At 32.6% G+C, this 26,598-nt stretch overlaps 2 protein-coding genes across 2 annotated transcripts; one reads left to right on the top strand and one right to left on the bottom strand.

Annotated features, from left to right (window-relative positions):
• Positions 1-411: 411 nt before the first annotated feature.
• On the top strand, positions 412-13,590 carry LOC134699956 (protein odd-skipped-related 1-like). Its single transcript, XM_063561359.1, has 7 exons — positions 412-524; positions 4,470-4,699; positions 5,204-5,339; positions 6,287-6,385; positions 9,181-9,339; positions 11,794-11,893; positions 13,452-13,590. The coding sequence occupies exons 1-7, from the start codon at positions 475-477 to the stop codon at positions 13,473-13,475; spliced, it is 798 nt and encodes a 265-aa protein (XP_063417429.1). The 5' UTR covers positions 412-474; the 3' UTR covers positions 13,476-13,590.
• A 62-nt stretch (positions 13,591-13,652) lies between these two features.
• LOC134699955 (uncharacterized) lies at positions 13,653-26,388 on the bottom strand. Its single transcript, XM_063561358.1, has 5 exons — positions 25,896-26,388; positions 23,545-23,697; positions 18,142-18,289; positions 16,404-16,667; positions 13,653-15,466 (listed from the first exon to the last, which is right to left on the bottom strand). Exons 1-5 carry the CDS (start codon positions 26,330-26,332, stop codon positions 15,290-15,292), a joined length of 1,179 nt encoding a protein of 392 aa, XP_063417428.1. The 5' UTR covers positions 26,333-26,388; the 3' UTR covers positions 13,653-15,289.
• Between the last annotated feature and the right edge of the window lie 210 nt (positions 26,389-26,598).

The raw sequence follows: 26,598 nt of genomic DNA, 5'->3' as shown, positions 1-26,598 counted from the left end.
TGGAATTTCTTTAACTTGCCAAACAATTGTTTCCAAAACATTTCCACTATCTATATGTTTTAAGAGCGTGAAAAGCATAACTTTTAAGGTTATCCGTCCTTGCCTTTCCTAAGGTTCAACCTACACATTAATCCGACCAACATTTTGTCATTTTTCTTAATTTATTAAAAAGTGCGCCAAATTAATCTTTATGTTTAATATACATCTATACTTTTAAATCATTTGGTTTTAGTTTATTTATCTGCATATAAAACTTTTCTCTCTTAAATGTCACAACTTAGTACTTTCACACGGATAGAGCAAATATTTTAAATTCTTGTTCTAGCACCATCAACTGAAAGGCAGAATAGGAAAAACCCAACTGTCACAAATATAGTTCACAAAGGTGACCTGTTATCCTCGGCTTACCGACAGCGAAATAGACTCCGCCTAAGGCTTTTGATTGGATGAAAGTCCTCTTAACCTGAGGACAGAATGAGTGGTGTGCTCTTCAAATTACATCTGCTACCTGTTGCTGTGAAAAGGTAAGACAATTGTTTTAAGTCTATATTTTAAATTATAAATAAATGATAGTTTTGATTATTGAAAAATGTAAGTGGCGAAATTAATAGATTATGGGTTTATATATCTTTATCTAAAAAAATGAATTTCCTTCCATTTATATCTAAAACTTGAAAAATTAAAATAAAAAAAAAACAGATGCAAAATTATAAAAGAACAAGTATATTGAATATAAAAAAAAATGAGAAAAAAGGTATATTTTTTAAAAGTCTCTAAACTTGAAAAAGAATAACTTCTGTTCGCCGTACTTATTTTGAGGATTTTCTTTTTTTAAATAGATATTGGGAGAACACTTCAAAGATTCAATTTGAACTTATTATGTTTTGCTATTCGTAAATCAGGTCAATTCGAACATCTTAAGTTGGTGCTTTATTTTGTCGTAAGAATCACAGTGAGAAGATTCGGTTTGATTGCCAGTGAAACAAATGACTTAGATTATTAAAAACAACTATTGGTCACTGAACGGCCTTCAAGAACCAACATCGTATAGCAAGCTAAAAAAACTAAAAGGCCTTGAACAAAATTGTATTTAAATTCAAACAAGATAAAAGGCTTTCATTAGTAAAGCCATTCTAAAAATTATGAAATGAATGCATACTTTTTGATATAATGTAAAATGTTCTGTTAAATTTTGTCGCATGTTATTTGAGAAAAAATAAATTTCATGTCAAAACATATAGCCAATCATACGACCGTACTATGTCAATTGGTACTTAATTTCAATTTGGTCTTTTAAACTTTTTTTTACTAAGTTCGAGCAGTACTGATGAGTCTTGTGTATACGAAACGAGCTTACCATAATAAAGCAATTGATCTGTTCAAGTTCGTACTGTATTTGACCTTTTATATTTTTTTGATTCGAGCGTTAACGACGAGACTTGTCACGTGTACACGAAACGAGTTTCAGACGTTCAACAGTATTAAAATGGTATCTTTGATGATGTTATATTCGTTTTATAGGGTTGCCAGGCTGTTAGCCGTGACCTGTAATACCCGACATTTTTTTTCTTCTTAAAAAAAAATTAAAATCACAAAAATACTGAACTTAGAGAGAAATCAATTCGAAAAGTCCATAATCACATGGCAAAATCAAATAACAAAACGCATCAAAAACGTATGGACAAGAACTGTCATATTCCTGACTTGGTACAGGCATTTTCAAATGTAGAAAATGGTGGATTAAAAGAGGAACGAAAGATACCAAAGGGACAGTCAAACTCGTAAATCTAAAACAAACTGACAACGCCATAGCTAAAAATGAAAAAGACAAACAGAAAAACAATAGTACACATGACACAACATAGAAAACTAAAGAATAAACAACACGAACCCCACCAAAAACTAGGGGTGATCTCAGGTGCTCCGGAAGGGTAAGCAGATCCTGCTCCACATGCGGCACCCGTCGTGTTGCTTATGTGATTACAAATCCGGTAAATAGTCTAATTCGGTAGGTCAAATTCATGAAAGGTTCTATAGCGCTAACCCTCCCCTTTAATGACTTTTTCATCAAATTCCGTTATATTTACATTGGTGCGTTAAATATACAGACACAATAAATAAAAGTCAAAATATGGGTACATCAGTCATTTGTTGTATGATATATTATGTAGCATATATTTAGCTATTATAGCCACGTTCGGCGCAGAAATGAGTCTGATATTAGATTGGTCAAGTTTTGATTTAAAGAATAATTAATTAAAATTGTATACACTATGAAAATTAAAGATAAAACGAAAATATAAAGACTTTATTATAACTCTATTGCTGATCTGATTTATCACTTCGTACGGAAGGTGTGCAACAAATTTCCTTCCTTATCATATAACTTGCTTATATCAATTCTAAATAGTAATTCCCAAACAATATTAAAAATTGTTATCAACTATTTGAATGAATGCTTGTTGGTGAGAAACTCATTATTAAAAGGTACTTGATTTCTGTAATAATGTATATGCTTCTCATTTTTTTTTTTTATATATTTCTCTCATAATTATCCACTGTCACTCCTTCATTGTATATATGTTATTGTAGTTAGTCTTTAATTTGTTGCCATAACCATTTATTGTCAATGTGTTAGTGCTAATAAAGTTATCTTATCTTATCTTATATTAGCAGAAAATATAAAAATATAAAATACAGATGCATGGTAATTAGACAGCAACCCTAGACACAAACAAACTCAATAGACATACAATGGCACGCTTGTAAAGTCACTCGTAGAATGAAATATTTTTTTTTAAGACAGAATAAGAATTTTATCAGTTTGAAATCCAAACAATCGTATTGTTACTAAAGAAAAAAATCTTATAAATTACTAAACGATGGACAGAAAACAGTAGCAGAGCAAAACTTGAGTTAAAAGTAAAAAGACTATTTTTGACAACATGGCCTTCTCTATCAACAGTTATCTTTTCAAATATTTTGAAGTCATGAGGCAGAATCATACACAATTTATATATTGACAATATAGTTGTTTCTCTCATTATACATCATAAAACATGAAAATAAAGTTACTAAATATTTAGGTTGAAGTATCACCTTCTGTGTGGGTTAAATGTGACCTAAGTTAAAGATTATCCAGACTCCTCCAAACACTTCGTTTACACATCAGCAACAATTAAATTCGTGTTGTATTTCAACCTTTAATGTCTATGGTGTGTGTTCTGTGCTATATTGCTTGATAAATTCGTTATCTTTATGTTGATTTTGACAAATTAATCAGTTTCATGTCGCTTTGAAATGTACATCCGAAAACTACCTCCTAATCTGCAGCTAATTTTATGGAGCACTGCACTTGACTTAACTGTCATAAATTATTTCTTATTTATGTTATTTTAATTTAATGGCTGTACAATTTCAATTGTGATGATACGGTAGTAGGGTATCTAAACAATGACAATTAATTTACAATCCGTCCGTTTTGAGCTGACAATTAATTTACAATCCGTCCGTTTTGAGCTGACAATTAATTTACAATCCGTCCGTTTTGAGCTTCCAAATAATAGATTTCAAAATAAGTGAAAATATATTCGTATATATACTTTTCAATAAAAACTTACTACTAAAAGTTATTTTGAACGGGTTAATTGATTTTCAAACTTTTATTCGAAAAAAAAACATTAATTCCAAAGATAATTATTATCTCCCTTAATATACACGTTGATTATTTTTAAACAATTCGAATGAAATCCCTTTGATTTTGTCTAGATAACAAAAAAACCCATTAAATTTCAACTCTTACAGACCTATTTCGAGACTCTATATTATTATACATTAGGAATGTATCACCCAGGACCGTCATGCCATGCTCGGATTCCCTTACGGATTTTGTTATACTTTTTGGACCTTTTGAATTATAGCTCTTCACCTTTTATATAAGTTTTGGATTTCAAATATTTTGGCCACGAGCATCACTGAAGAGACATGTTATGTCGAAATGCGCATCTGGTGCAGGAAAATTGGTACCGTTAATGTTATTGATCTCAAAAGGCGAGTTTATACAAGGATAAATCTTTTGGTTTTCATGGTGTAAACTAATGGATTAACCCTTACCCCACAGTATACCCACGATATGCAATACAACCAGTTCACTTTGAGAGTTATTAGTGTTATCACGACCAGAGGCATTTATTTTTTTGCATATTTTAGACAATAACAAATAAGTAATAAATCGAATAGAAACTAAGGTGGACAAAGTTGGTCAGCGTGGGCTGCAAATTGTCAATGAAAAAGGAGGGCATGCATATGTAGTACACATATATTTCTGAACATTCAACCAAATTATGAGAAGTGTTACATATCTATTTGAAAAAAAGAATTCTAACACAGATCGAATGAAGGATTTTCTCATTTGCTTATTGATAGATTAATCGAATAACGAAAATTTAAACAACTGCCTTTTCTTTCAGATTGTACTCAATAATAATGACGGACCCAACGTACATGTGCCCGACGATGAAGATGCACATGTACATGTATCACCTCAGATTCACACATTTGCAGTCACGTGATTGCATCAGAGATAATACCAATTACTTCCCTTTGCAGTCACTCATTAAATATTTTTCCTGCAGTAAATCAAACCAAACAAATCTGGAAACTGTCAATAATCTAGACATATGCTTACCTGACCATACAGGTAAATAGAAAATATTCAGAACTCTGTATTAACTAAGCAAGATTATCAGTTTTGGTGATAAATGCATGACTGCTTAACGTCCAGCGGCAAATATATAATGCCTATTCAGGACGAGGATATGTTAATGTGATTTGAATATCAACCCTCATTTGTACTAGCCAGACACGCTGAGTCGGCATTTTTAACGAGCAGTTATGTACACAATTTATAACAAAACAATCAATTTTACCAAGGCTATAGAATATGTCAAACTATGAGAAAGCAAAAAACAACATAAGAATAAATTTGAAGGTTTTGTAGGACTATGACAGCCATCTTGAACATACAATCTCCCATGGGCATTTTGAAATGTTATAAGCTATGTTTATCAATCAATCGAAATTGCATTAAGCTACTCAGGTTTGATGCTGCTGCGGAGCTGCAAGTTTCCTATGTTACTGTGCTTTAAAGCCAGAAGGATATTTTGAAAATTAGTTAGAATTTATATTTGATATTTTATTTCAGAACTTAAAAGCAGAGAACTTCGATTTGACTTTGCGAATCTTGCCCTGTCTGCCACACGTGGTCACATCGGGGACCCAATGAAAGACGCCGTTGTAGTTAGCCACGTGATTTGTCATAAAAATAATACTGAAAACAGGTACAGACTTTAAGCAAAGAGAACTAAATAAAAAAAAAAGTTAAATGAAAGCATTATATTATTGAAAAAACGAATTAAAGGCATTTCTGTTTATTTGTTTTAATAAACAGTTTTCACTGAGCATGCAAATCCCGTCACAGAAATTATTGAAGCAAATAAGCATAATTAGAAGTATTTTTATATGAAATTTTATATAAAAAAAAACCAACAACATAAAGTGACATAAAGTAACATTTTGTGAAAAAGTATATAGTTTAGTACGCCAGACGCGCGTTTCGTCTACATAACACCCATCATTGACGCTCATATCAAAATATGAATAAAACCAAACAAATACAAAGTTGAAGAGCATTGACGATTCAAAATTCCAAAAGAGTTGTGCCAAATACGGCTAAGGTAATCTATGCCTGGGATAAGAAAATCCTTAGTTTTTCGAAAAAAATAAAGTTTTGTAAACAGGAAATTTATAAAAATGACCACATTATTGATATCCATGTCAACACCGAATAGAAGTGTTTACTACGAAGCTGGTGATACCTTCGGGGACGAAACGTCTACCAGCAATGGCATTGACCCAGTGGTGTAAATAGTTATCAAAGGTACCAGGATTATAGACTATAGTTAAGTACGCCATACGCGCTTTTCGTCTACATTACACTCATCATTGACACTCATATCAAAATAGTTATAAACCAAACAAATACAAAGTTGAAGAGCATTGAGCATCCAAAATTCCAAAAAGTTGTATTAAATACGGCTAAGGTAATATATGCCTGGGATAAGAAAATCCTTAGTTTTTCGAAAAAATCAAAGTTTTGTAAACAGGAAATTTATAAAAAAATGTCTACATTATTGATACATGTATTCATGTCAACACCGAAGTGAAGTGTTGACAACTGGGCTAATGATATAAAGTGAAATTAAAATGATTAAATTTCTTTTCTCAGTCAGCGTAACTCTGTGATACAGATGTCTGACAAACCAGAAGAACTAATAAACTACAAAACGAAACCATGTCGGAAGAGGATATGTTCAGTAAAAACAAGGTAATGCTTCGAAAGATACACCAATGTTATCATCTTAGACAATTTTGTTTTAATAATTCTTTATTGAAAAGCACTTTACGCCCATATGGACCAATGGCTTAAAACATTATACATAATATACAGTTTACATAAAACAATGAAAATAAACAATGGAGACACTTTGAACTATAATTTTTTTTTTTTTTAAATCAATATATAAGAGATTCAAATTATATCAAGGACTCCCTGCCCTCAGTCTTAGTGACTTTTTTAAAAAGGAGCCTAATTTGCAAGTGTCCTGTTTTGTTTCAGGATTGAGGATATGTTTTAATTTATCTATATCATTTAAGTTATTATATTTATTTTTATTTAAAAATTCTTTTCTTAATTGTTCATTTATTTTACATTTAAAAAAGAAATGAAACTCATCATCTAGTACATCACAATGTGTACATAGTCTTAAATCTCTGGGAATATTCCTGTATCTTCCAGTTTCTATTTATAAGCAGTGGTCACTTATTCGAAATTTAGAAATTAGTTGTCTATATTCAAAGTTTTGAGAAAGTAGGTATGGTTCAAAGTTATAGCTTTTCTTTATTTTTTTAAAAAGTTGGAGTTTGCTATTCTCTTGTAAATTTAATATTTTATCATTATATAAATTTTCATAGGAGTTTTCTAGATTTTGTTTGTATATTAGCCTATTATTTTTATCTTTATAATGTAGCATAAATACATAAAAAAAGAAAACAAAACAGTTTAACCCCGCCACGTTATGCATGAGCCTTTCCTAAGTCAGTAGCCTGCTATTCAGTGGTTGTGTTAAGGTATATATCAGATTTAAAACTGGGATTTAATAGTCAATATAATTTTCCAGTTGTCCTCATTTTATAATTTTATCATTTGAAAATCCTATTTATTTATTTGCAAACTATTACAGCTAAACGCATTGCCCTGAAAAGTAGATTGAGTTATGCCGCTTTATATATTAACCATTTCAAATTAATTTTAAGTTGAAATTATCGGTCTTGAACAATAAATGTTTTATACATCTACGATAGAACAGTATGTCTTGAACAATAAATGTTTTAAACATCTACGATAGAACAGTATGTCTTGAACAATAAATGTTTTAAACATCTACGATAGAACAGTATGTCTTGAACAATAAATGTTTTAAACATCTACGATAGAACAGTATGTCTTGAACAATAAATGTTTTAAACATCTACGATAGAACAGTATGTCTTGAACAATAAATGTTTTAAACATCTACGATAGAACAGTATGTCTTGAACAATAAATGTTTTAAACATCTACGATAGAACAGTATGTCTTGAACAATAAATGTTTTAAACATCTACGATAGAACAGTATGTCTTGAACAATAAATGTTTTAAACATCTACGATAGAACAGTATGTCTTGAACAATAAATGTTTTAAACATCTACGATAGAACAGTATGTCTTGAACAATAAATGTTTTAAACATCTACGATAGAACAGTATGTCTTGAACAATAAATGTTTTAAACATCTACGATAGAACAGTATGTCTTGAACAATAAATGTTTTAAACATCTACGATAGAACAGTATGTCTTGAACAATAAATGTTTTAAACATCTACGATAGAACAATAAATGTTTTAAACATCTACGATAGAACAATAAATGTTTTTAACATCTACGATAGAACAATAAATGTTTTAAACATCTACGATAGAACAATAAATGTTTTAAACATCTACGATAGAACAATAAATGTTTTAAACATCTACGATAGAACAATAAATGTTTTAAACATCTACGATAGAACAATAAATGTTTTAAACATCTACGATAGAACAATAAATGTTTTAAACATCTACGATAGAACAATAAATGTTTTAAACATCTACGATAGAACAATAAATGTTTTAAACATCTACGATAGAACAATAAATGTTTTAAACATCTACGATAGAACAATAAATGTTTTAAACATCTACGATAGAACAATAAATGTTTTAAACATCTACGATAGAACAATAAATGTTTTAAACATCTACGATAGAACAATAAATGTTTTAAACATCTACGATAGAACAATAAATGTTTTAAACATCTACGATAGAACAGTATTCGAATGAATAAGCAAATGGTACATATAATTAAACGATGTTAATAGGGGAGCTGGATTTTTTGTATTAATTCAAGTAGGCAATTACCGGCTTACAACTTCTCTAATATCTATATACATGTGAAGCAGACTTTTCCCGATGTACGGAAACAAACAAAACAGGAGTTAGAAAATTCAAGTTATCGGCTAATCGCCTCCCTTTTTTTGATACACCCGAACCGCATTTCTGAATTTGAAATTCTCAATAGTACAATCTTAATTACCTGAAAGCAGACATTTAATGATTAAAATGAAATTAAAGCACGATTAAATATAATTATTTACCTATTCAAAGCCATAGTTTGTTGCATTTTAAACACTTCTATATGCAATGTGATTGATTTAGATATACATTCGTGTATTTGAGACCAGCTAATGCTTGAAATCCAACATACAGATTTTTAAATGTTGCGAGGAATGCAAATAGAACATGCGCTAGAAATAGACCGGTTGATAAATTTTGAGATTAGCAGGGGTTATATATCATGCCGATGCACGCTTTAACCCCCCCCCCCCCCAAAAAAACCCAATGTATAATCGATGCATTTCATTTTACTGTAAATAATAACAGAAGAATAATTGTAGATTCACTTTTGGGGCCAACCGGGTTTACATAAATTTAATACAAATTAAATTGAATCTATGTACTTTTTTCTTACAGTAGAGAAAAAAGAGAGTTTGTATGTGAGTACTGTGGACGGAATTTCACCAAGTCGTACAATCTACTGATACACATTCGTACCCACACAGATGAACGTCCCTTTTCATGTACAGTATGTAATAAACGGTTCCGTCGCCAGGACCATCTTCGTGATCACAGGTAAAAATTCTATAATTATACTCTAAGTATTGAATTACAGCAAATTCCATAGTAAAATCGTCTTTATTTTCTTTTGTTACATCTTTTGACATCGGACTCGGACTTCTCTTGAACTGAATTTTAATGTGCGTATAGTTATTCTTTTACTTTTCTACATTGGCTAGAGGTATAGGGGGAGGGTTGAGATCTCATAAACATGTTTAACCCCGCCGCAATTTTGCGCCTGTCCCAAGTCAGGAGCCTCTGGTCTTTGTTAGTCTTGTATGATTTTTAAATTTTAGTTTCTTGTGTATAATTCGGAGTTTAGTATGACGTCCATTATCACTGTACTATTATGCATATTTTTAGGGGCCAGCTGAAGGACACCTACGGGTGCGGGAATTCTCGCTACATTGAAGACCCATTGGTTGCCTTCGGCTGTTGTTTGCTCTATGGTCGGATTGTTGTCGCTTTGACATATTCACCATTTCCTTTCTCAATTTTATTTAAGAATTAATTCAAGCTTACCCTATATGTGTTTAGGTGACCGTGTCACGGAATAGAAGTTCCTTCATAATTTAAGTACCAAAGGGAAGAACTATTCTGGAATATTATTTCCACAGGAACAAATATCACAGTATAATAAGTATGTTCATACGGAATAAATGGTAAGGAAAATTTGTTCTAACAGGAATAGACATTATAGTGCATCAAGTATCAGTTAAATCGTGATTTGTAAGTGTTCCTGTGATTATCAAGTTATAGCCCAATCGTGATTTGCAGGTGCTCCTGTGTTTATCTAGTTTTAGCTCAATCGTGATTTGCAGGTGCCCCTGTGTTTATCTAGTTTTAGCTCAATCGTGATTTGCAGGTGCCCCTGTGTTTATCTAGTTTTAGCTCAATCGTGCTTTGCAGGTACTCCTGTGTTTATCAAATTTTAGCTCAATCGTGATTCGCAGGAGCTCCTGTGTTTATCTAGTTTTAGCTCAATCGTGATTTGCAGGTCCTCCTGTATTTATCCAGTTTTAGCTCAATCGTGATTTGCAGGTGCCCCTGTGTTTATCTAGTTTTAGCTCAATCGTGCTTTGCAGGTACTCCTGTGTTTATCAAATTTTAGCTCAATCGTGATTCGCAGGAGCTCCTGTGTTTATCTAGTTTTAGCTCAATCGTGATTTGCAGGTCCTCCTGTATTTATCCAGTTTTAGCTCAATCGTGATTTGCAGGTGCTCCTATATTTATCCAGTTTTAGCAGGTGCTCCTGTGTTTATCAAGTTTTAGCTCAATCGTCATTTACAGGGGCTCCTGTGTTTATCTAGTTTTAGCTCAATCGTGATTTGCAGGGGCTCCTGTGTTTATCTAGTTTTTCCTCAATCGTGATTTGCAGGTGCCCCTGTGCTTATCTAGTTTTAGCTCAATCGTGATTTGCAGGTGCTCCTATATTTATCCAGTTTTAGCCCAATCGTGATTTGCAGGTGCTCCTGTGTTTATCCAGTTTTAGCTCAATCGTGATTTGCAGGGGCTCCTGTGTTTATCTAGTTTTTCTCAATCGTGATTTGCAGGTGCACCTGTGTTTATCTAGTTTTAGCTCAATCGTGATTTGCAGGTGCTCCTATATTTATCCAGTTTTAGCTCAATCGTGATTGCAGGTACTCCTGTGTTTATCCAGTTTTAGCTAAATCGTGATTTGCAGGACCTCCTGTGTTTATCACGTTTTAGCTCAATAGTGATTTGCAGTTCCTCCTGTATTTATCCAGTTTTAGCTCAATCGTGATTTGCAGGTGCTCCTGTGTTTATCAAGTTTTAGCTCAATCGTGATTTGCAGGGGCTCCTGTGTTTATCTAGTTTAAGCTCAATCGTGATTTACAGGGGCTCCTGTGTTTATCTAGTTTTAGCTCAACCGTGATTTGCAAGGGCTCCTGTGTTTATGAAGTTTTAGCTCAATCATGATTTGTATGAGCTCCTTTGTTTATCACGTTTTAGCTCAATCGTGATTTGCAGGTGCTTCTGTGTTTATCAAGTTTTAGCTGAATCCGTGATCGTGATTTGCAGGTGCTCCTTTATTTATCCAGTTTTAGCTCAATCGTGATTTGCAGGTGTTTTTTTATCTATATCCAATTTTAGCTCAATCGCGATGTAAAGTTTTACTGAATCTATCCAGTTTTAACTCGATCGTGATGTGCAGGTGTTTCTGTAATAAGTTTAAATTTATCATACTCCGTGTGTGTTCTAGTGTTTACAAGTATTAGTTCAACCAGAGACATATATACACATATATATGTCTCTGGTTCAACCACAGGAAAAAACAGGGGTTCGTATGGATAGTAAACCTGGCAATTGTAACAAGCCACTGGTTCAACCATGCTGCGTTCGAGTGATCCATCAAATTAAAAAAGAAAGAAAAAAAAACCCACACCAGACAAACGATTTACACATTTCAAGAATGTTATAATGAAGAAATTAAAATATTCTCTTTAGATACATCCACGCCAAAGAGAAACCTTTCAAGTGTTTAGAATGTGGTAAAGGATTTTGTCAGTCACGGACTCTTAACGTTCACAAGGCAGTCCACATAAAGGTATGTACATGGCAGTGGGGAACTCGCAACATTTTAACACCTATATACATATTTATTTACATAAGTGAAAGCAGTTTGATTTGTAATCACATAAGCAACACGACGGGTGCCACATGTGGAGCAGGATCTGCTTACCCTTCCGGAGCACTTGAGATCATCCCTAGTTTTTGGTGGGGTTCGTGTTGTTTATTTTTTAGTTTTCTATGTTGTGGCATGTGTACTATTGTTTTTCTGTTTGTCTTTTTCATTTTTAGCCATGGCGATGTCAGTTTGTTTAAGATTTATGAGTTTGACTGTCCCTTTGGTATCTTTCGTCCCTCTTTTGATATAAACTCATCATATCTACCAGGAGTGACGCTTGAATAAAAAAATGTCAAAAAGGCCAAATAAGGTACAAAGTTGAAGAGCACTGAGGACCAAAATTCCTAAAAATGTGTACCTTCATTTTTTCTCCTTCAAAATACCTTTCCTTTGAACCAACATATTTAGTTCTAATTTTGCAAACAAAAATCAACCCTTCCTTGGTGTCATATCTGAAACAAAAACTTATCTCTCAGTCTGTCTTAAACATTTTGTGCGAAATCTACAGTTATGCATCACACAGACAATCAGTTTGATTTCTGTAAGCAATTAAAAAGATTGGCATGCAATAATTAAATACAATATGTAGACAGAGAATTATTTTGTGTTCTGTTAAATTGTCCCTTTTAAAATTGTTATACATTTACGATGATGACTGATGTACCCATATTTTGACTATTTTATTTATTGTGTCTATTTATTTAATGCATCAATGTAAATATAACGGAATTTGATGAGACTGTCATTAAAGTTAGAGGGTTAGCGCTATAGAACCAGGTTTAATCCACCATTTTCTACATTTGAAAATGCCTCGATCAAGTCAGGAATATGGCAATTCTTGTCCATTCGTTTTTGATGCGTTTTGTTATTTGAGTTTGCCATGTGATTATGGACTCTCTGAATTGATTTTCCTCTAAGTTCAGTATATTTGTGATTTTACTTTTTATGATAAGAATAACACAGGGCTGCTTGAACAAAATCTTCAACAATTCATGGAGCATTTTCTATCTATTATAATTAATATTACACAACCCATATCCAGTCACGGACACGAACATTATATTCGTGATACCATTGGCCGATAAGAGTCGCATAATTATTTAAGCAATCCGTGTTACAAATGGTCAGACATCTTATAAAGATAGACTTTGAAAACACAAATTAAATGTCACACAATTTCTTAATATTGAACATATACAGTAAATGAGATAAAGCTATTTGATATTGAAATAACACAATCTAAGTTAATTTCGGGGCCCTTCATAGCTGAGTATAAGCGGTATGACTTTAGCTCATTGATGAAAGCCGTACTGAAACATATAGTTGTCAACTTCTATGTCATTTGGTCTCTGGTGGAGAAATTTGGCAATTGGCAATTTATTATTTTTCGTATTTCCATATAAAGCTGTTAAATATTGTATAAACATGATAAAAGCACTGCATTCACTGTAATTAAATTATTTAATATAATTTGTAGAAGAAAGAGAACAAAGAACAATGACTGACAACTGATATATAATATGGACAACGACCAGATACGGCAATATTTCTATTCCATGTGGAACACGATGAAAGTGTTAGGACAGGTCAACAAATATTTGAATTCAGCAACGGAAAGATAAAAAGGATTTTGCTTTTGAGACAAAAGACTGATTATGATCTTGAAAACAATTGTTGTTTTGAACCATCAACTCTTTTCTAGTTGTATTGTACATCATAAAACAGAAATATAACAATATCATAAAATTAAATTTGCTCAACACTTGTTTCTTATAATGACATTCTTAGATACACTTCACAACAAGAAATGGCATGGAAAAAGGTATATCTGTATTTACATTTATTAAAAGCTATAAAAAAAGGAAGATGTGGTATGATTGCGATTGAGACAACTCTCCACAAGAGACCAAAATGACACAGACATTAACAACTATAGGTCACTGTACTGCCCTCAACAATGAAGCTAAAAGCCAATACCCCATAGTCAGCTATAAAAGGCAACGATATGACAATGTAAAACAATTCAAATGAGAAATTTAACAGCCTTATTTGTATTAAAAAATGAACAAAAAACAAATATGTAACACATAAACAAACAACAACCACTGAATTACATGGTCATATGACCTGTGTCAGATGGAAATCCACCTTATACAAGTACATGTATATGGCTATGGTCAAATACGAAATAAGAGGTGAGTTTAGGTCTATTTCAAAAAAGTTCTTACATTAACTCGATATTCAAACAATTTTCAAACAGTTACAGACATTGTTTATAGACTTTTCAACCTGAAAAGGGTTTACAAATGTATTGAATTGTTCAGATGCATCAGGTCGATTTTTTTTAATGTACCGGTAGCTATTAATATATTACAGTGTTTATAAGTTATTTCTCAGCTTATTTCAATAATGCAATTATTGAGGTCTGATTCACTCTCTAAGTTCTCTCTTTTTTTGTGGGGCCTTTGTGGTCGAGGGGTCTGATTAGCTCTAGCCTATCAACTCAAGAATTATCAGTTTCTTAGTGTGGGTTGTTCTCCCCGGGTACTCTGGCTTCTTCTAACAATATCAACTGTCCCCAACACTATAGCCAATAAAGCGTGGGGTTTCTTTTTCAACGAGCTATGATGAGTTTGATTGTACTTGTTGAAATTTTATTGATTGAAGCTCTTTAGCTCTGGTAAAAAAAAATGAAATTATTCTTTAAGTTCATATTATTCTGTAAATAATTTGTCAACATTCCTAACTGCTACCATAATACACCATGGTTTGATTGGTTCATAAAAATACTATTACCATGATTACAAACTCAGAAGAACCATATATTAATCTTGCCTATGCTGAACTCATTACTGGACCCTTGTCAAAATCTGTTCATTGTATATTGTTTAGTCTTACAAAGCTTTCAATTAATACATTTCTATCGTTGCATATTGTTTAGTCATACAAAGCTTTCAATTAATACATTTCTATCATTGCATGTTGTTTAGTCTTACAAAGCTTTCAATTAATACATTTCTATCATTGCATATTGTTTAGTCTTACAAAGCTTTTAATTAATACATTTCTATCATTGCATATTGTTTAGTCTTACAAAGCTTTCAATTAATACATTTCTATCATTGCATATTGTTTAGTCTTACAAAGCTTTCAATTAATACATTTCTATCATTGCATATTGTTTAGTCTTACAAAGCTTTCAATTAATACATTTCTATCATTGCATATTGTTTAGTCTTACAAAGCTTTCAATTAATACATTTCTATCATTGCATGTTGTTTAGTCTTACAAAGCTTTCAATAAATACATTTCTATCATTGCATGTTGTTTAGTCTTACAAAGCTTTCAATTAATACATTTCTATCACTCTCATTGATAATATTAAATGGACGAGAATAGTATATCATAGCTTTATCTCCATCTTCCAGTTCTTTATTTGCTGCTAATTTTCTATAATGTTGTCTTGAAATTTCCAGTACAGTCACAAATACCTGAAAATAAAACAACAAATTTTAAATATATGCTAGACATCATTGAGATGGGAGACATTATTGTGGGTCTCACTACAAATAACAGGTTACTTTTTGACTACTAAAGATGTAAGTGGTTGAATCTCTTAGAGCAGGTTACATGTGCTATTAAACATTAATTTGACTATAAAAATAAACTTGATAAAGGGCAATAACTCTTTAAGGGGTCAATTGACAATTTTGGTCATGTTGACTTATTCGCAGATCTTACTTTGCTGAATATTATTGCTGTTAACAATTTATCTCTATCTATAAAAAAGATAGATATGAACTTGATGAACATTTTTACCCAGATTTGCTCTAAGTGCTTTATTTTGGAGATATAAGCTCAAAACTGCATTTGACCCCTATGTTCTAAATTCATTTAAGGCCAGGGCAAATTCCACGTTGATGGTATATGTTAGAGCATGAAATGATGTTTTATACGGTTTTCAAGTCTTTAACACATTTATAATTTTATTATATGCCATACATTTTGAATTCTCTGGATTATGTTGTTTTAAAATCTGAAGTACTAGCATAAGGCAGCATAATAAACGGATGCCTAAAAGGGAATATACAAGTCACATTGTCTGGTTGTCTAATCCTTGAAACTTTTGATTCATTACAGCTCCTGACATGTAAGCTAATGCTGATCAATACCATTGAGTAACACAAAAAAATGATTGCATATCTGACATGGAATTTCAGAGGGGGGAGCAGGTCCATTTTACAGGATGCCGGGATTTAAATTTCTTTAAATTCGGGACTTCAGGATTTCATATTTCAATATATAAAGATCTCACTGTTTGCTCATTCCTACCCTCCCCCTTATCAATAGCATTGAATAAAACAAACAAAATGATTGCATATCTGAAATGGCATTTCAGGGTAGCTGAGATAAAATCGTAGTACTTACCATAGTGCCTTTAACAATCATCCCTGACATTTTATATTTATCTGTATCACAGTCCTTTGTTACAAATTTGTGGAGATCTAACAAGAGTTCTCCTGCATGTTGTCCTAAAACTGCATTATTCAGTAACAGTTCTATTTTTGGTGCATTTTCACTAGAATCTGAACTGTTTGATGACCTCATTGAAGAAAATGAACTAGTGCTTGTGGATGCTTCTCCATCAGAATTATCTGAATCCAAATCTCTTTGATGTCTACTTTTCTTTACCTGTGCAGATTAAAAAGAAAAGAAAAACCTAAATTTTAGTGGTATCAGGACCAAGAGTGGGAGAGACATTTAAGGTCAAGGTAGAGAATATAGTATAAGAAAAACAGACCAAAACACAAAAAATTAACATTGATCAATGAACCATGAAAATGATGTCAAGGACAAATGACACCTGCAAAACAGACATGTACACCTTGCAATTATTCCACACACCAAATAAAGTTGACATATGTCTTATAGTATTAGAAAAATAGACCAAAACACAAAAACTTAACATAGACCAATGAAGCGAGAAAATGAGGTCAAGGTCAGATGAAACCTGCCAGACTGACATGTATCCCTTACAATCATTCCATACACCACATATAGCTAGACCTAATCACATAACTTTAACCTTGATCACTAATCCATGAAATGAGGCTGAGGTCAGGTGAACCTTGTCTGATGGACATGTAGACGTTGCAAGGAACCCATATACCAAACATAGTTGTCCTTTTACTCATAAAAAGTGTGAAAAAATTATATTTTTTTTCAAGCAGTTGCTGAACCATGAAAAAGAGGTCAATGACATATGACAGACAGAAGCTAGGTCACATAAGGTATCTGCATACAAAGTATGAAGCATCCAGGTCTTGTACCTTCTGAAATATAAAGCTTTATACAAATAGTTTACGCCGCCACCACAGATAGTAATACCTATGTCTCACTTTCTGCGACAGGCGAATAACAACACTACATCAATTATAAAAGAAATGAATAGCTTCATGTTGTCTCCACATCTCATTCTGGGTTACATCATGTACATGTACATTAGGTTATTTAAAATTTGTCAAAACTGAATATAACAGATAACATAAGCATGATAAGGCACAGGATTGTTTGGTGCAGTGTATCCTGTATAAATTAGCCAGCTAAAAGGTCAACTAAAATATAGCATGAATGAACCCAATGATAAATCTATACCTATTTTCTGCAATTTTTCTGAGCTTGAATTCTTTCTTATCCAGGTTTTCTTTATGCCTATATTTTTTCTTATCAAAATATTGTTAATAGTCATCAGTTAAAAAAGCTCACTAGACCAGCTGATTCAGTGATACATGTACCTTGTTGAATAATTCCAGTCAATTCCAGTCAATAATCATACAAACTATCTACTTTTGTTAGTCTTGTGTGATTTTTAATTCCATCTTCTTGTGTATAATTTGGAGTTTAGTATGACGTCCATTATCACTGAACTAGTATATATTTGTTTAGGGGCCAGCTAAAGGACGCCTTTGGGTGCGGGAGTTTCTGGCTGCATTGAAGACCTATTGGTGACCTTCTGCTGTTGTCTGTTCTATTGTGCGGTTGTTGTCTCTTTGACACATTCCCAATTTCCATTCTCAATTTTATCTTCATTACATATAAAGTTGCTATAGATTTGTCAGGAAACCTTAATTCAAACATGGTTAATGGAGAAACACACAGAGATTACCTGTACAACAGACACAACTCTCTTACGATCGATTGAAGATTTTGTAAATACTCCCTGTTTAAATAAACGAATATCTGGTTGGGAAATAACGTTATCTAGACCTCCTAAATTTGTCCATGTTGACTGATCTGATTTAGAAACACCTAATCTGAAATAAATAAAATATTGATTTCATTTCTGTCATAAAGAAAATATGGAAAAAATTAAGTTGGATTGAACATCCAAAAAACATGAAGATGATAATAGAATACATTTGTATGTGATTATCTTTCCTTTTAAATCATAAAAGACAATGTGACTCTATTATGTGCATTCCTTGAGTGGGGAAATAAAAAAGAGGCTCCTAAGAGCCTGAATCGCTCAAATTTTCAATTTTGATATTCTTACATATCATGCATATAATTTTATCTTAATTGCAACCAGTTAATGTTTGTTTATTTGTAAAACTTATTTAGAAAAAAATGTTTAGTGACATTTGTATTGATGATATAGATCATTTGAAATCATTCTATAATTCTGGCATCTGTGTTAGTGTCTAAATTGTCGGAACTGGGCATTTTGGCATATAAATCAAATACTTCACTTCATAATGATTGATTGATTGGTTTTTAATGCCACTTCACCCACTATTGACCATTGGGGAGGAAGCTGAAGTGCCTGGAGAGAACCACTGACCTTATGTAGGAAAACTGACAATCCTTGTCAATTAAGAATGGAGTCGAGCGCACAAGCCACATGCAGGGTTCGAACTCACAACCTCAGTGTTGAGACATGCTAGTGATACAGAACTACTTAGACCACTGGGCCACAGAGGCCCTGCCCCCACTTTAATATGAACATGTGTACTAAAAAATGCCTCAAAATAGTGTCTCTATTTTTTTTTATATACATTTGTAACATGTGAAAGGTTCTGTTTAAAAAATAAAATAATATCAGAACAATAATACAGGTAGAGCCAGCCATTATTTCATATAGGGCGTTATATTAGAAATCTGAGACATGGTTTTGAGCTTGTATTCTATGCAAATTTCTGCAAAATAAAAGACAATGAAAGAACAGAGTTCCAATGTCCCCTGTGTTGCACATATTTTATCTGTTCAAGGGCAACAACTTATATATTTTTTTTATAAATACATGTATCTTAATTAAGAGAAATGTAGACTTGAAAGCACTTTCAATGCAATGCTCCGTATAATTAATATTTCCATGATGTTTTAACTTGTCCAAGACATTGCTGATATGAACCTTTGATTTAAGTTTGATAAAAAAACCTGGCAAGAATCATCACGTGAGAGCGCTTACAATGAAATTTTCAATATAACCAAAATTCACAAGGGGCATAAGTCATTAAAAATGAAAAAGGCACTGATTTTCGAACTTGTCTATGACATTTCTGATACATGTATAAACCATTGAAATGAGTTTTATAAAAATCTGGCAAGAAATGTACACGTGAGAGTGCAAACAAAACAATGTCCATGATTATTTCCAAGGGACATAACTCTTTTAAAAATCAAAGAGCTGAAAGCTCTGAAGAAAAATGACGCCACTGTCTCTAATATTGGGATAGTTTTTATGCAAGTCTTGATTTTCACATACCGTAATTAGTTTAACAATGCAACATGTATCGTAAGCATATACTTGATATTCGTATATGTGTGTGTGTGTGAAGTGAAGGTGACAACTGGCTGGTTTTTTAAGACAAATGAATAGGTCAAGACTAGCTGAATTGTACAAATAAATACCGTAGAAAGGCTTGTATATTTCTCACTGGTACATAGTCTGAATCTGAGTCCGTTTGCTTCCATTCACGTTTGCGCCCACTCATTTTCACCCCTTTCACTTTCACACCCTACATGTTCGCACCCAATCTTAATTGGTTTTGTGTTTAATAACTATGTAAGCAAGTGTTTTCTTATAAGTATAATTGTTGTCATTGTCTCAAAATAAAGTGAGACAGCAATTTTTTTTTTGTGTTGAATAAATCTTAATTATGTTTTGGATAAGGTATTGCTAAAAATAATAATAATCCTTTCTAAATAAAGTGGTATTTTGTCAACGTTTTATTTTGTGTTGAATAACTCTTAATCATGTTTTGGTTAGTGTATTGCTATAACTTGTTTCATTGACTTGTTTCAAAATGAAGTGAGATTCTGACTATGTTTGTTTCTGCGTGTTGAATAAATTTTATCATGTTTTGGTTATATTAGTGGATTGCTATATTTTGGTTTCTATGTTTTATTGTTTCGTTGTTTCAGATCAATGGGACCAAGCTGTTAAAAACAATTATCTTTTGAGTTTTTTCCTTTAAAATCTTCAATGTTTTACTCATACCAAGCTATAAATACATTCAGTATTTACACCAAAGCAATTTAAAACAACAACCATAATTTTCCAATTATCCAACTTGAATTTGAATTAAAGTTGGGCGTGAATGAGTAGAGTGTGAATGTGCGAACGTGTAGGGTGCGAAAATGTATTGGGCACAAACAGACCTGATGCCACACAGTCTGAACCCCCTTCTCCCACAAAATATTAAGTAAATAATCTTTTTGTTACTGCTTTTTGTTTGTTACTGCTTTTTGTTTGTGTCTAATGAAACTCAGATAGTTTCAAACATTTGTCAAAGAATTCTAGTCAAACTGGCACCTAGTTAAATTGGCACCTGAACGTCGTAGGAAGGCGTCCCAGAAAAATAATAAAATAGCCTTGCCAGACGTCATAATTATTTGGACTAATACATGAGATATTGTGTATTTTTCTGCATTATTTTAACCAGTTGAGCATTTTACAGGATTGTTGGTTTTTTTTTACTGAAAAACAAACACCTTAAATTTGCTAATTATTTGGCATGAAAGTTTGATTTATTGAAAGGGACTCATAGTTTTCCATTTTATTTTAATAATTGACTTGTTTTTTACAATTACACAAATTGTCTAATTGTTAAAACAACAGCTTTGGTAAGGGCTTCGTTGTTTACCTTTATACACTACATATTCACTTTCGTTTCGTGGTTTACCAAAATACACAACAACATATTCACTATGTACTTGGTAACAGTAATTAATTAATTGAATAGAAAATATTATATCAAATATTATTGGATGCCGAATTGACGTCGAATAGGTGCCGATTTGACTAGATGCCAATTTAACCAGGTGCCGACTTGACTTGTACGTTTCAATTCCTATGCGATCGTTTGCGGTATTTTCTTGAGAAAACCTATTTTCCATCATCAAAGAGAAGAAGAAACTGTTTTAAAATTATTCTGGAACGCTTCATGATTGTTAAAATAAGTTTAATTCACTCAAAAACAATTTTAAAACTTGCGTTTAAACAGGAAGTTTCCAAAGCACGTGTAAAAGAAGAAATTAACCGGTGAGAGTGGAAATCCGTATATGACAGATATCCCTATAGTACGACTTTGAAAGTAAAACAGTTCAATCCTTTTGTAAAACAATCTTTAATATACCTATCACATTAATGTTTGAATGGTCTTAAGCTTATTCAAACCATATAAGTCGGTATGAAACACCAAAACGGAATGAACAATAACCGATTACGTTTTGTAGTTTACAAATTCTAAAACTGGTTCCCGTCAAACTACAACACTTTGTTCGAGTGTAGTGGAATACAAGCAAAAACCAGTGTAAACTGGGTCCTGGCTGGTTTAATACTACACAATGATGCATAATGATAACACAAGCAGATTCCAGTTTGTTTGGAAAATAGGAAATACGAAACCAAGCGCGGTAGGCAGAGCAATGTAATGAAGTTCAGGTCGACAGTTATGGAACAATGACTGCGTCATTTTCCAATAATTGAACCGCACTAATCAGTGCCATAGCAATGTTTTGGACTATTTTATGCAAAAAAAAAAAATCTTTAGGACATTTTTCCTGAAAGCACATGCTTGACATGTACTCAACAAGAATCCTTAACTAGTTAGATTTTTGTTTAATTTCAAAATACCCACCAATTCATATAATTACATTTCTAACAAAATTTTATGTTTTCTCGAATTTGAATTTAATTCATAATTATTTGATGAAAGTTTCCCTTCCCTAGAATTTCTCAAAAAATGGCCCCATTTAAGCGTCACCTATGAATATAGAAACTGATTTGACCCCTTAACCAGGTTGCAGGGAACATCATGAATTTTTAAAATTTTAAAATTGTTTGTATGCACATTGAATGACAAAGTTATGTGACGTATAACAATTTTGGACGTCAGACACTCAAATCAATCAATGTATTCGTAGATAGTGATGTGTTTGAGTTCTGTTAGATTGTTCCTTTTGAAATTGTTATATACGATGATGACTGATGTACCCATGTTTTGACTATTTTGTTTATTGTGTCTGTTTGTTAAACGCACCAATGTAAATATAACGGAATTTTATGAGACTGTCATTAAAGTGAGAGGGTTAGCACTATAGACATGATAGAACCAGGTTTAATCCACCATTTTCTACATTTGAAAATGCCTGTACCAAGTCAGGAATATGACAGTTCTTGTCCATTCGTTTTTGATGCGTTTTGTTATTTGATTTTGCCATGTGATTATGGACTTTCGGAATTGATTTTCCTCTACGTTTAGTATTTTTGTGATTTTACTTTTTTCTATGTTGTATATGTTGTATTGTTATACTATTGATTCAGAAAAAGGGAGAAGGTTTGGTACCATCAAAATGTTTAATCCTGCTGCAAATGTTTGCACCTGTTCAAAGTCAGGAATATGATGTACAGTAGTTGTCGTTTTTTTATACTTGTTTCTTGTTTCTCGTTTTTTTTTTATATAGATTAGACCGTTGACTTTCCCGTTTGAATGGTTTTACACTAGAAATTTTGGAGCCCTTTATAGTTTAAAGTTCGGTGTGAGCCAAGGCTTCCTGTTGAAGGCCATACCTTGACTTATAATGGTTTACTTTTATAAATTGTTATTTGGATGGAGAGTTGTCTCATTGGCACTCGTACCACATCTTCCCATATCTATTTTGAATTTATGAGTAACAATGTGCATGTGTAATCAACATATATAGGAATTAAGCTGTTAGACAATCAGTTGGTTCACTATAAAAATAGAATTAAATGACTTTCAATAGAAGTTAAGGGTATCTTTTTAGCAGATGGATGGATAAATAAACATCAGTGGCAGATCCAGGGGGGGGGGGGGTCGTGGGTTGCCCCCCTTTTGTTGGCCATCCAATGCATTTAAATGGGGACATATAGTTGGATCCCCCCTTTGTCCTGGGTTGAGAACCCCCTCTTATTAAAATGGCTGGATCTGCTCATGAACATTCACACAGACTGACTGATGGATGGAAATGGGTAACACAGTACAGCAGGACCAGCCCCTTCATGCCCTTTAAATAAGACAAATGTACAAAAAACCCAACTTACTTGGCATTTAAACAACATAATTCTGCAAATGTACGAAACAGTGTGGTATAATGTCCTCCATCATAAGCATCCGAAATATTTCTACAAACTGTTAATGCATCCAGAAGGTCAGTGATAGAACAAAGGAATTTATAGACTCTACCACGTATGTGTCTGAAAATATAAATCAAAGCACTGTCAGCGCTGTAGGCAGTTAACTAAAAACCAAGGCAAACATAATTATAGACTACCACAGATGTATCTGAAAATTTAAAAAAATGACACTACTATAAAACTATTTTTATTAAATATTCACTAGTTCAACAAGTTCTACTTTTGCAAGCTGTCCTGAAACAAAATGGATTAAACCCACAATAAACAGTTCCATCAGCATGATTAGGAGCCAATGATACACCTGTCTTATGCATATTAAAATTGTAGCAAGAAGAAAATTACGAAAAAAGAATATAGAGCAGTGGCCGATCCAGGGGGGTTGGACCCCCTTTTTTGACAGATCAATGCATTTAAATTGGGACATATGGTTGGAACACTCCCTTTATCCTGGGTTGGGAACCCCCTTTTGAAATGGCTGGATCTGCCCCTGTAGAGGATGGCATTATAAACAATGTTAACTGACATGACATTGCATAACGATGTCAATGACCTTAAATCAACTCGTTTTCAGAAATGACAAATCAGAAAAATGTTGAAAATCAAAAGGGAGTCTTCAAACACCAAATGATTAATTAGATATTCTAAACAAGTGTCATCAAATTTGAAATTGATAAAAACGGTCTCTTGATTTTGTATGACGAGTGGACAGATAGACCTACTAACAACATTATATATATTCATTTATGAATGTCCCATCTACATGTACGACAAGAGGTCAATTCTGTGTTTAATTTTCAGGCTTATTTAAGTCGGAAAATGACAGACTTGTTTAAGTCTATTTATATTTTATATGAAAAGACCTAATTTCATTTGCTGGCCAATGTGCACCACCTATGACATCATACATAGTTATCAAAATTCAGTCTGAAAGTTAACAAGGACATGATCAGCTACATGTATCTATATATAATTATCTAAATAAACATTTTTACCAAACATAAGATTATTTTTCTCATTAGTGTGGCTCTAGATGGTAAAGTTCTGTTTTTTTAAGCTCTCCTGCATATTTTTCTTTAGAAGACAAAGCATTGTTGAATTACATATAGATGCATGACCTTTTTATAAATATGCGTTGGTCTTGAAGATGGCCAATTTTTTATACTTATCTACTTGTGGGAGTCATTATCTACAACTTTTTATTATAGGTCAAATATTTCTTGCTTTACACTAATTGACTTATTGAAGCCATTAATTGTCTAATATTAAAGGGAGACAAATCTTTGAATCTACAAATTTAGAACTCTATGAGTCAACATGGTCAAAATCAGATTTAGACTTATTCATATCCGATTCTGACTGATATACATGTATATATATGTGTGTTATTTTTTAAGTTCCCTATCTTCCAGTAATTCAAGTTCAGTGCTACGTTGTAACTGACTTGAAATGTTCAGCCAGAGTCTGAAAAACACAGACTTCCTACATTGTATGCAATGATAGGATTTACTGTGTCTACGAGTATAAATTTTTTCTGTGCATTCTGATGAAGGTATAATTCCTTCTTTAGAGCTAAATGGAAAGATACAAGTATGTTGGAGCTGACTAACAGCACTTCTATCTCAATTTATTTTTAAAAAGGGACACAATGATAAACAAGGTTGTAAATGTCCAGCACATGATGTGTTGCCAATTATCAGTCTGTAGAGATTCAGAACACGTGTCATCACCTGTTACATTTTGTCACATCTCACTTTTTGTTTACAAATTACGATCAATTAAAAATGTATCAATAATAAATATACACAGCCAATAATTGTTCATGTATGGGAACCGTAGCAGTGCTATTTAAAGCATAACGGTCAAAATTAATAGACATGATCGAGGGTTGGGATTCCGCTAACATGTTTAACCCTGCCACATTATTTTTGTATGTGCCTGTCCCAAGTCTGGAGCCTATAATTCAGTGGTTGTTATTTGTTTATAAATGTGTTACATATTTATTTGTTTATTTTTTTTTTATTTAATTTCTCGTTTGAATTGTTTTACATTGTCCCGTCAGGGCCTTTTATAGCTGACTATATATGCAGTATGGACTTTGTTTATACATTTAGTTGAAGGCCATACGGTGACCTATAGTTGTTAATGTCTGTGTCATTTTGGTCTCTTGTGAACAGTTGTCTCGTTGGCAATCATACCACATCTTCTTTCTTAGTCATTATAGTCATGCTAGGGTATAAATAAAACAAATATTGTCATACTCTTCCTTTTCATTATCCAGATTTTCCAAAATTTCTTTAAATTTTGAGTCAACAATTAGCCTGTCCCGAGGTACATTTGCAATATACACCTCCGTAAGTTCCCCATCTCCAACATCAATGTGAAGATATTTTATTATAGTTTCAATGTACTCTTTCTGCTCTTTTGATAGGTTACCAACAAATCCAATTCTGCTCATTATATCCGAAGGGCTCTCACAAAAATTGTCATTGTAATATATTTGAAAAACATCTTCGACAATCCGTCTCTCCCATTTCGATACACACTTATAAGAAAATGGAACCTGTGAGCTATATGGTCGTTGTTTAAAAAATTCTGATTCCTGTACAAATTCTCTTTCGGAGATGTTAGTCAATGCTGGCTTTGTAAAGTCACGAGAAAGATCTGGGAAAGAAGATGTTCTCGGAGGTCCAGCCATGTTGACATAGATTACTAAATTACAAACAGTGAAGTGCGTCAACTACCGAGGCTTGTATGAATATTCATGTAACAACATGTGATTGACAGGGATTGGTTTAAAATGAGGAAAACACGTTCGAGTATATTATTTTTGTTTTAAATAAAAACCTAACATTGTTTACCAGTATTATTATTAAACCAATTGTGTTTTATCGGTGATGGAAAAGGGGGAGGGGCTTAAAAACTCAAGTAATATATATATTTATATATCATCTGATAGATTGT

This window comes from Mytilus trossulus, unplaced genomic scaffold, assembly GCF_036588685.1.
Source record: "Mytilus trossulus isolate FHL-02 unplaced genomic scaffold, PNRI_Mtr1.1.1.hap1 h1tg000103l__unscaffolded, whole genome shotgun sequence".
NCBI lineage: Eukaryota > Metazoa > Mollusca > Bivalvia > Mytilida > Mytilidae > Mytilus > Mytilus trossulus.
This window is presented reverse-complemented; position numbering and strand designations above follow the sequence as displayed.